Genomic DNA, 11,567 nt, shown 5'->3' with positions numbered 1-11,567 from the left:
TTCTAATATTTTTAAATGCACACAACTAACACGGGAAGTTTGTGATGTGCAGTGTTGGGGAAAAAAGTCACTTTTAAGTCAAATGAAGTCGATTTTTTTTTTAAACAAACCAAAAAGCTAACTAAATGTATTTCTTAGTTACGTGTTTAGTAAAATAGTAAAATTCTTAGAGGAACATGGACTTTAAGTTGTAATATGTAACTTTTTTACTCAACACTGGTTAATTCTACCACATTAGAATTATATAGAAGCTCTATGGTGTTAATTTGTAGGAATCTCAGGAAGCTTCCTGGTATAATCAGTAGATATGCAGCAAAATATAAGAGTTTTATTAGTAATTTTATACTTTACTTTTTCTAGTCACATGTTGCCTGACCGGCTCTCTAAGGGAGAGGAGGTAAGACTTTTGATATTTAATTCCCAACAAATATTGTCTGTTATTGATTAGGATTGTAATTATGGTTTAGTTTGCACCATCTAGAAATATACGAACAAGAACAGAACATGTTATGTCATAAGTAATCTTTTTTTTCTATGACAACAATTTGAGTCTTGATATTGTCTTTCCTAGATTTTCTTTTTCTGCTTCAATTTTCTGAAGCATATTGTTTGTGAGTCATTTTCAGTCGTGAAAAAACAAAGGTAAGTTATCAGACTTAATTTCTTTAATGCAAACATGGAAATATTTTTAATTTGTAAAAATACTGAAATGACTGTGAGATATTGGCATGTTTTGTTTCTGTGCAGACTTATGTTGTTCATTTCAAAAGTGGTGGAATAACTATTTATTTCACCACAGGTCTGTCCCAGCCTAGATATAGTGAATAGTGCATTCAAAATGAATATCAGATCATTTAGTTGGCATAGTTACACCTACAGGTTCCTGTAACTTCTAGCTGAAAATATGTGGTCAGTCCGAGTATGAAATCCAATAATTTAATGAATTGTTCCTGTCTTTTTCAATTCCCTGGCTTTTATACTGACTGTATCTACAGAACTGGAAAATATACATGGAAATAATACATTTAATTTATTAATAACAATTATTTTCATTTAAGTGCCTTTACTTTGTCTGTCATGTCATCACTGTCAATGACTTTTCTGGGGGAAAACAAATCATGGCCAGTGAATATAGCTCAAATACATCTGTTCAAAAAAGATATATATATATATATATATTTACTTTTTTTAACTTCTGAGAAACATTTTCTCAAGAACCAGGTAAACCTTTTATGTAATATATATAAAATTACATAAAGTATGTTGTGTTGTTAATTAGTTTGATATTAGCTAAAACATTGCAGAATTATCCAATTACCCTTAGCCATGCCAATAAAGGCAAATTTTTTCCTAAATTTTCAAGTGCCTTGGACTGACCTTTACTGTTTATTCTGATTAATCCCTTACCCAAAGAGCACTGACACATTATTTAAGCTACTCCTGAGGACCTTTTGTTTGGTTTTAAATTGCAGAATTATTATTTGTTCTCCCTAGAGAATAATAGCAAAAATGAAATCTTAAATCAATAATTTTTTGTTGCATTGTTTGTACAGTTATAGTTTTGAATAATGAATTGGAGTCCATAGGTCAATAATTATCAAATACATGTCAAATATTAAATTTCTATTGACTATTAGTAGTTATAGGCATAGTCTAACACCCCAACCATCTATAACACCTTAGCAAAGTATCAATGTTTTCATCTGAATTCTTTAAGCAGCATGAATATGGAGAGAATATCCCTCAGAATGTACCTTTAAATCATATGGATTTCTGTTTTTTTTATATACACACACATACACACACACACACACTGGCGATCAAAATTAGAGAACAATTTATGAATAATTGAACAATTCTGAAATAATGTCATTTTCACTGCTCAGCAGTTGAAGGATTTTTTGTCCCGCCTATACCATGCTACCAGAACACCTTTTTTTTCACAAAATAACAAAGGCATTTCAACAAAAATTTTGCAGAAAACACGATGATCAAAATTAGAGAACACTTTCAGATACCTCCAAGTTATTGGTGTCAATCTGGCATCTGGTGCTAATGCCCTTGATTATCTGTCAACCCCTATTTACCTGGCAGCCTAGCTTCCAGTTTCACTGCCTCTGCAAGATGGTGGGACGTTTTAAAGTGACTGAAAGCCTTCGGCAGAAGGTTGTCCAGATGAAGGCCAAAGGGATGACCTCATCAGCCATAGCAAGACAAGTTGGTTGTTCCAAATCTGTGGTTTCAAGAATATTGATTCTTTACAACATCACAACTCATTCAAGTCCCACAGGAAAGCTGGTCATCCACAGAAGAGTGGACAGGATACTGCGGAAGATCTCAATGGGCAATCGTTTTTACACTACAGCTGGAACTGCTCACCAGTTCGGCACTGAAAAGGGTAAAGATCTGTCTCGTCATACAGTGTCTTGATGTTTGAGAGCATTTGGACTGAAAGCCCACTCTGCAGTCACCAAACCTCTTATTAGCAGAAAGAATCAAAAGGCTAGACTAAGCTTTGCTGAGGAGCATGTTGTGTGGACAGAGGAGAACTGCTCTAAAGTTTGTTCAGTGATGAAATCAAGTTTAATTTATTTGGGTCCAATGGAAAACATAATGTTCGGCAACAAACTGGAGAAAGACTGAACCCAAAGTGTATAAAGAAGTCAGTAAAAAAAAGTGGTGGAGGAAGTGTCATGATTTGGGGCATGTTTTTTTGCAGCAGGAGTTGGGCCTCTACAGGTATATGGCAGAGTGAATGCAAATGTTTATCAGAACCTTCTTCAATAATATATGGTTGCTTCCCTGCATTCATTACCCAATCAGCCCGCAGTGTTCATGCAAGAAAACGTGCCATGTCACACAGCAAAATGGGTAAAGCAGTTCCCTGAAACTGAAAACATTGAAATAATGACCTCAACCCAATAGAGAACCTCTGGAAAATCTTTGACGACAAAGTTATGGCCAAGAAACCCATTACAGTCACTGAACTGTCGAGAAGACTGGAAGAAGATTGGGCCAAAATCACACCAGAGCAGTGTGAGGGATTAGTGCTGTCTTGTGGCCACAGATTTGCTGAAGTCATTCAGAGCAGAGGCCTGTACACTTCCTACTAATTGCTGAGTGTTGTAACCTTCAGAAAATTTGGCTGTAATCTTTTTCCATGCTACAGACATTGTTGTTCTCTAATTTTGATCAGTGTGTTTTCTGCAAAATAATGTTTTTTGTTGAAATGCTTTTGTTATTTTGGGGGAAAAGTGTTCTGGTAGCATGGTATAGACGGAACAAAAAATCCTTCAACTTTTGAGCAGTGAAGATGACATTATTTCAGAATTGTTCAATTATTTATAAATTGTTTCTCTAATTTTGATCGCCAGTGTATATATATATATAATTTTTCACTACGTTTTAGTAGAAAAAACTAAAAACTAAATCTAACTTCTCCCAGATAGTTTGTCTGATTGTTGTAAAATGTTATATATGCATGGACCAGTGTAAGTTTCTGGCGGTATGATAACCTTGTATAAAAATACCACGGTATCACGGTATTGTGATTACTGCACTAAAATAAGTTTTTTTTTTAATGTCTGGGTAAAACAAACAAACAAAACAACTCTTTTTCCCCATTGAACACAATATATTTTATTTTAAGAAATGTTTATAATATTTTGTAACAGTACACATGTCAGGCTAAATAGTTAAAGCATTGACTTCCGTCTCTTCATTAGTTTCAACAACACAGAAAATAGATTAAAAGACCTTACATATACCTTGGGAACGGTATAACAGAATATTTTAGTGGTATTAAAACCTTGACTTTTCTAAACCGCAGTAAACCTTGAAACTGGTTATCGTCCCAATCCTAATGTTATATCACACTATGAAATCATTTTAGTTGATTGAATCATTTAGCAGAAGATTAAGCTGATTTAACATACGTTTCATTTCACATTGTGCTTGGATTCGAAACGCTTGTGGCTTCATCAATTCCTCTTTTCTCTTTCTGTAACAGAAGAAAAAATTCTCATTTCAAAGATGCTGACTTTACAGTGGATGACCTTTGCCAGTTAAGTAAGTCACGTTTACTAAATTTTAAGTCTTTCATTAATTTAAATGAACGAATCAGTAAAAACTCTGACTAGAGCGGTTCATCAGTAGATGCACACACACGTTTATTTTAATAATAAAAAAATGATGTAAATCATCTAGACCTTTTAGTTGTATTTGTCCCTGCAGAAAACATTTCATATATTCTGAATACTATATTCTGTATGGCTCGCTGTTTTAAGCTCTCTTTTTTCTGTTTCTTTCTACCTGTCTGTCTCTGTGTCTGTCAGAGTCTAGAGATCGTGGTAGTGTGACGAGTCTGAGCAGTGATTTCTCTCTCATCACAGAAGACGCATCAGCTTCCCCCAGTCTACAAGCAGAAGCTACAGACCTGATTACACTTGGCCCACAGGCTTCTAATGGGTAAGCCTTGAAAAGTAATAAGCTAGCACCTTTAATAGTACATTGTTAGTATGAACACACTTTTCTCGTCTCTGTACAGAGAAGCACATGTTAGATGGGATTTTCCATCCAGTTAGCAAGGAATGTAAAAAAAGTTGACGATTGCTGCTTTAAATAATGTTGACTCATCACTTCTGTATCACAGGAGGAAAGGCATGCCATTGGCTGCTCATTCTGTGCTTTGGAACCGACCAATCACTTCAGAGGAGCGAATACCTAATGTTATCAATGAACCTAGTCCTCTGGGCTCCTTCAAGTCTTCAAGCTCCTCCTCATCCAACCACTCAGATCAAAATGCCACAAGGACAGGGAGCACCCCATTAGCTGTACCAGGAAGGAGGTGGGTACTTGTAGTGCATTTATCTGTTTTGCTTGTTTAGCGTTTGTTTGGAAATGTTTTAGCATGTATTTGTTTGGTACAGTACTTCAACTCTTTTTCAACCCATTTTTCTGCTTGATATAGCAATATGATTTGCAGTATTATTTGTAAAGTCAAGCTTCAGCTTATTATTTAAACCAGAACCCTAAAGACAAGCTTATGCTCATTATTCTCAATACTTGACATGATCCAACGTGAGGTGACAACACAGGTTTTTTTAATGCCAGTTGTTTGCTGTTGGCTTAAACCCAATCTGCCATGTATGAACACACCCTTAAACCAGAGCCCTAAAGTCAAGCTTCAGCTCAATATTTTCAATACTTAAACTGAAAGGAATACAGTATATATTTATTAGCTCCCTATATAAACATGCATTTATTTTGCAGCCTTTTCTGATTAGCTAATCGCAATGTCACATCATTTACTGAGTGTTTTCATAATTGCAATAATCAGTCATGGTTTTAACAATTTGATTGGATTATATATATAGGAATATTAACTGTCAGAAAATGTATAGTGGCTTTGTTATGCTTGTTTGGTGCACACCAAATGTTGGGATGGCAGATGAGCCATTCCCAAATTACCTGAGCAGAATTACCTGAGTTTTTCTTTGGGCCGGGACACACCAAGCTGATGTCAAACAACAAGCACCAATGAAACCCAACTGTGTTGTCACTAAGGCAAAAATCCAATTTCGATAATTATTTTCCACACTGAACGATGAGAAAATATTTTTTGATGTAGGTTGTTAATGCTTCCAGATTTTAAAAAGTACCGCAACAATGACTGAAGTCACAAAATTAGAGGGTCCATTTACATGGCTTAACATTTTTTCAGTGGTCGAAAATTCTGTACACTCAAATATCTGAAATACATTTCTGCTGCAACAATGATTGCTCTGATTGGCTCTTAGATCAATATAGAGTAAAAAAAAGTCCAGAGCGTACCATTGTTATTGACTTAAATTTTATTGCGATTTGATATAATATCGTTTATCGGCCCAGCTCTAGTTGTCGCCACATGTTGGAACGAGACATGAAACGAGAACCGCATTCTGCTCAAGAGAACATGTCTTTTTCCCCAAAGGGAAACTGAACTTCTGATGCGCACAGACCAAGCATTTTGTATTAGTTACATTTTCACAGAAATTGTCACTCACCACCGAGAGATTTGCTTGTGCAAATGTGTCTGATAATCTAAAAATCTATATTGTTTGCAAATATTCAAGAAATGTAGCAAAAATACAGCCAGCTGCTTTGTGGTCCTTTTTGAATTGAATTATTAACATATGTCACTTCATTAGGTCGAACTCGTGCACTGATATACCCAGACGAGACCCGATGTGTGGAGGAACACACCAAACCAACTAGCCTGACCAACTAAGCCCATTGGCCGACCTTTGGCTTGGTGTCTTCCGGTTCTTAGGGCCCTCCACACACTAGCTCTCATCAGGTTAACGTTAAAGCATGTTGGCCCAATACAGCATGTAGAATCAGCATCTGACTGTTGGCTGAAGAGAGAGATCTGACTGATTAGCAACAAATCAGAGTGCAAGTGTGATGTAATGAAGTTTCAAAATTGTTTTTCATGTGTAAATCTTTGTGATCCAAGATGTGATCACAACTGTGTTGTCACCTCGCGTTGGTTTCTTTAGTGCTTGTTGTTTGCTGTCAGCTTAAACAAACCCAATCTGCCAAGTATGACCATACTCTTAAACCACTTTTGAGAGCCCAAAAGTGATCTAGGTAAAGGACCAACCATGAAAAGGTGTAGAAATTTTTTTTTTGCATGATAACAATTATAAAATACTTGCGTTGCAGTTTTCTGACAAACTTCCTTTATAATTTCCCAGGTTTTTTTAGTAATATGCAACTAGAGCTTTCTATTGTAACAAGGCCAACATTTTGTTGTTAAACCAACCCTACTAGCCAAAATGACCTGTCTTCTATAACCATCATCTATTTTCTTGCTTTAAATACGTATGTATTGATAATTGTCAGGCCAGTGGTGGAGTATGCTCGGTCAGGCTCCTCAGTCTCCACAGATTACGGAAGCTGGCAGATTGTCTCAGGATGTGGGAGTATCCATGATCTTCCCCCAGTGCCCTCAGAGTCACCTCTTCCATTCAGCTTCCAAGATGAAGGTCCAAGCGGACGAATGTGAGTCTTGTGCACATTTCAGACCCGTCTAAACTCATTGCATTTTTAGACACTTGTCGTGCTGTTTTCTCAGTAAGAGGCTTTAAATTGATTTATGGTGTTGAAGCACAACTGAAGCATAACTAAGTGTAGTTGAGTTCAATTTTCTACCTTGACTTTTTACTTCTGCTCACTTTACAGTGAATAAAGTTCAGAACAGAAAAAGGAATAGAAAATAAAACCATCAGTAATTTGACACTATGACTATAAACATAACTTATTAGAAAGAGAATAATAGAAGAAGATAGAAGATCCAAATGCAATCTACATTGTATGTACACTCACTGGCCACTTTATTAGACACACCTGTCCAACTGCTTATTAGCGCAGATTTTTAATCCGCCAATCACATGGCAGCAACTCAATGCATTTTGGCATGTAGACATGGTCAAGACGATCTGCTGCAGTTTAAACCGAGCATCAGAATGAGGAAGAATGTCTTGTTAATGTCATAGGACAATGACCAGACTGGTTTGAGCTGATAGAAAGGCAACAGTAACTCAAATAACCACTCAATTGAGGTATACAGAAGGGCATCGCTAAACTCACAACACGTCGAACCTTGAGGTGGATGGGCTACAGCAGCAGAAGACCCCACCGGGTGCCACTCCTGTCAGCTAAGAACAGAAAACTGAGGCTAAAATTCGTACAGGTCCACCAAAAATGGACATTAAAAGATTAGAAAAACGTTGCCTGATATGATGCGTCTCGATTTCTGCTGCGACATTCAGATGGTAGAGGCAGAACAACAGGAAAGCATGAATCCATCTTGAATTGTATCAACAGTTCTGGCTGGTTATGGTGGTGTAATGGTGTTGGGGATATTTTTTTGGCAGACGTAAGGCTCATTAGTACCAATTGAGCATTGTGTCAACGCCACAGCCTACCTGAGTGAGCATTGTTACTGACCATGTCCATCCTTTAATGACCACAGTGTACATATCTTCTGACACTGAAACTTCCAGCAGGATAACACCCCATGTCATAAAGCGCGAATCATCTCAGACTGGTTACTTGAACATGACAATGAGTTCACTGTACTAAAAAGACCTCAAAAGTCACCAGATTTCAATCTAATAGAGCATCTTTTGGATGTGGTGGAACAGGAGATTCGCATCATGGATGTGCAGCCGACAAATCTGCAGCAACTGTGTGATGCTATCATGTCAATATGGATCAAAATCTCTGAGGAATATTTCCAGTACCTTGTTAAATCTATGCCACAAAGGATTGAGGCAGTTCTGAAGGCAAAACGGGGTCCTACCCGGTACTAGTAAGGTGTACCTAATAAAGTGGCCAGGGAGTGTATAAAGTTAATTATGTATCACTGTGTATTATTTTTAAGGTTTCCGTCTTGTTTCAAAGATATTCATCTAAAATTTAAGGGAATAAGTCATTTTTTCCATTTTGTAAATTTCTCGAACTTTCATAATCCATTGTACAAATGAGAGTGGGTCAGATCTGAACCAGCTAGATGTAATGCAGAAAACAATTTTTGAAATAGATTCATTCTCCTTTCCCCGATGCCTTCAAGTATCACACCCAAGATGGCCACAGTTAGATCAAAGAGAATATCAGTATACAATACATCTCCAAATACCAAATACTGTTGTAGTTTTGGACAACACCAAAAGAAATAAGAGTAATTTACCCAATGGTCACCTCACTCTCTTCAGCATCTGTTAGATGAGCCTATTCTTGTCTTTGCTACAGTATGTAGAGTGTGGAAATATCTTGTGATTACTTTCCACCTAAATTCTCTCCATGTATCTGAGTTTAAGTTACTCTATGGGCCTCTGGGCATATCATCACCTTGGAATTATAGGTTCTATCTGCGTTCTGAATGATTTTGAGATATTGAGCTTCAACGTTTTTGCATTCCATAGCAAACAGTATGTGTGTAACATTAGTTTTTTTTTTAATAAAAAGTCTTAAAATGTAAACAACTTATAAAATAACATTCCGTAATGTAAATAAGTTGTCATTTAATAATAATATGTCAATAACTTAATTTTGACAAAAATGTCAGATAGAACCTTATAATTCTAAGGTGGCGATATATCTGCCCAGTTCTCTTGTGTAATCTTTACCTGCATTCCAGCCTCCCGCTGTTTTTAATATGGTTGGTATGATTATAAACTCTTATTCAATTGGGAGATCCACTGCTTATTAGTATTATTCATTATCATTAACGTCTATATTTAGTTCAGATACCACAGTACTTTTAATGGAGTTTCTGTTCCTGATGGTGCTAACATTTAAGCAGTCTTCATCTTGACAGCTAAATGAATACTTAAGATTATTCAACGGACTTTACTTTACTTAATTGACAGTATTGATGCTGAAAAAGGAACCGTATGAAATTGAAAATAGTTCAGAAGTTTATGGGTGTCTGACAAACACTTGCTGTGCATATACTGTACCTCATTGTGTTTGCATTTAGGTAAAGAGGAGAATAATACAACTGCAGTTCCTCTTATTTTCCTTTTCTAGGTGCACGTTTGTACCAGAAAGGCAAGTGAGGTTGGAGGCGGTGAGGGAAATGTTCCTTTCTGCCTACAGCTCTACAGTAGGACTCAAGTCTTCATCTCCAAGCCCCTCTGGTGCCCTTTCAGGCCTGCTGGAGCAGTTTGCTCGTGGAGTCGGCCTTCGTGGCACCAATGCCATTATCTGAGCCTTCCTCTGTACAATATTCATCCAGTTCATCTTTTATACACCCTCAGGACTTTTCAGTTCATCTTTTTTTACCCTCTCATCTTGCACATCTCCCACACCAGTAGTACATCATTTATGGGTGTAACTGTACATTCAAATCTGCTTCTCTCAGCCTCTAGCTCTTCATTTCTTCTCACTTTTTGTTCTGTCCTTTCACTTATTCCAGTGCGGTCTTCTACTTGCAGAAAAGAAAAGTGCCAAATCTTAATATAGGGCTCCATTCAACTGCTCTTGTTTCTCTACAGACCAAATAATATGTCCATTTTATTAAAAATCTGATTTCTATTTTAATTAGCACTGCTTCGGTTTAATTTGATTGAACCGTTCTCTTACTTTATTTTGCATGTTGCACATTTGTACTGTAATAAGGAAAGAATAGAAGAGGGTTGATAAACACCAGAAAGGGAAATGTTTCATCAAGCTCAAAATTGACAAATACTTCAAATCATACTTCTTCTAAAGAAGTTTATCAATTGTGAAAAGGGTAAATATGATTAGGGGGGAAACAATTTATTCTGGCCTAAGAGGCTTGCGTTCCCCATTTTAAAGCTTGTTTTGGTTTAGTTGCTGGCTTTTGTTTAGATTTTACGTTAATTTTAAGAGAAACGTACTTTAAGACAGGTTTTAGAACTTAGCTTTAAGACTTGGCTGCTTTGTTGTAGTTTTGGAAATGGCAACAATGTGGGCAGTGGTAATGGAAGACAATGTCCTTTGTTCTTTTAATGAATCGATTTGGAATTATTTAATGAATGTGTGTTATGAATGTAATTCATTTTTTATGTCTTTGGATTATTTTTAAAATGCAACACGAGTACTCCAAATTGAAAAGTTAATTTAATCAGACGTCTTCTTTCCGGAGCAGCAGTCCATGTCCTGCATCACTTCTTCTTAAGCTTAAGTTTCTTTTGTTTGTTTGTTTGTTTGTAAATGATCTTTGTCTTTTGGTAAATGCCTCAAATAACTAATTTGCCTTGGCAATGTATTACAGATTTGTACAGATTTGGGATTCCTGCACTTAAATGATTGGCTATAAGGTTGCCTTTGTGGCCTCTTTACCTCAGGGCCTTTTGTTGTGCCTTTTGTTTTTAAGGGCGTAGAATTCCGTTTTCTTGCACAGCTGCATTGTTTTGTGCAACCTTTAGACTTAAAACCATATTTGCTTTATATCTGATTCTCTTTTTGTTCATTTATGACAAACAAAGTCTTATGTACTGTAGCGATGTTGGGCAAAATTCAGATTTAAACAATTCTTCCTTGTCAATTCATGAGTGTGATTTTTATGGATTGAATTAGAGGTTGAAAAATTCTGTTACACATTTAATGATGTAGCATGCAAGTGATTCTTTTACAAAGTGGTGAAAAGCATAATTAAACTCTTATAATACCATTGCCTGGAACTCATTCATACAGTAGGTGGCACTGTCACCTACTTGGTATTATCAAGGTGTAGTTTGATATCAGTATGCCAAAGCATTGCTCTTTAGCTTTTTTTAGCTTTAGCAAACTGTTAACGTCACATGTGAACATTTTATACATAAAAATATCATATACAGTTGAAGTCAGAATTATTAGCCTCCCTTTGAATTTTTTTTCTTTTTTAAATATTTACAAAATTATGTTTAACAGAGCAAGGTAATTTTTCTTTGAAATATTCTTCTAGAATAAAAACAGTTATTAATTTTTTAAACATCATTTTAAGGACAAAAATATTAGCCCCTTTAGGCTAATTTTTAAAAAATTTTGTTCTACTGAACAAACCATCGTTATAA

General features: G+C 36.1%; 1 protein-coding gene across 2 annotated transcripts in view; it reads left to right on the top strand.

The window, feature by feature from the left end:
* mtmr14 (myotubularin related protein 14) overlaps positions 1-11,185 on the top strand; it is a 28,439-nt gene extending 17,254 nt beyond the window's left edge. Inside the window, exons 13-19 of one of the 2 annotated variants that reach the window (XM_009302320.5) lie at positions 361-397; positions 572-642; positions 4,010-4,068; positions 4,392-4,467; positions 4,652-4,846; positions 6,886-7,044; positions 9,577-11,185. In XM_009302320.5, coding sequence (XP_009300595.1) covers positions 361-397; positions 572-642; positions 4,010-4,068; positions 4,392-4,467; positions 4,652-4,846; positions 6,886-7,044; positions 9,577-9,757 — 778 coding nt within the window. In that variant the 3' untranslated portion in view covers positions 9,758-11,185. Of the gene's footprint in view, positions 1-360; positions 398-571; positions 643-4,009; positions 4,069-4,334; positions 4,468-4,651; positions 4,847-6,885; positions 7,045-9,576 lie in introns of both variants that reach the window. The other variant, XM_002662387.8, reaches the window with a different exon arrangement.
* The last annotated feature ends 382 nt before the right edge of the window (positions 11,186-11,567 follow it).

This window comes from Danio rerio, chromosome 6, assembly GCF_049306965.1.
Source record: "Danio rerio strain Tuebingen ecotype United States chromosome 6, GRCz12tu, whole genome shotgun sequence".
In the NCBI taxonomy this organism is placed as follows: domain Eukaryota; kingdom Metazoa; phylum Chordata; class Actinopteri; order Cypriniformes; family Danionidae; genus Danio; species Danio rerio.
This window is presented reverse-complemented; position numbering and strand designations above follow the sequence as displayed.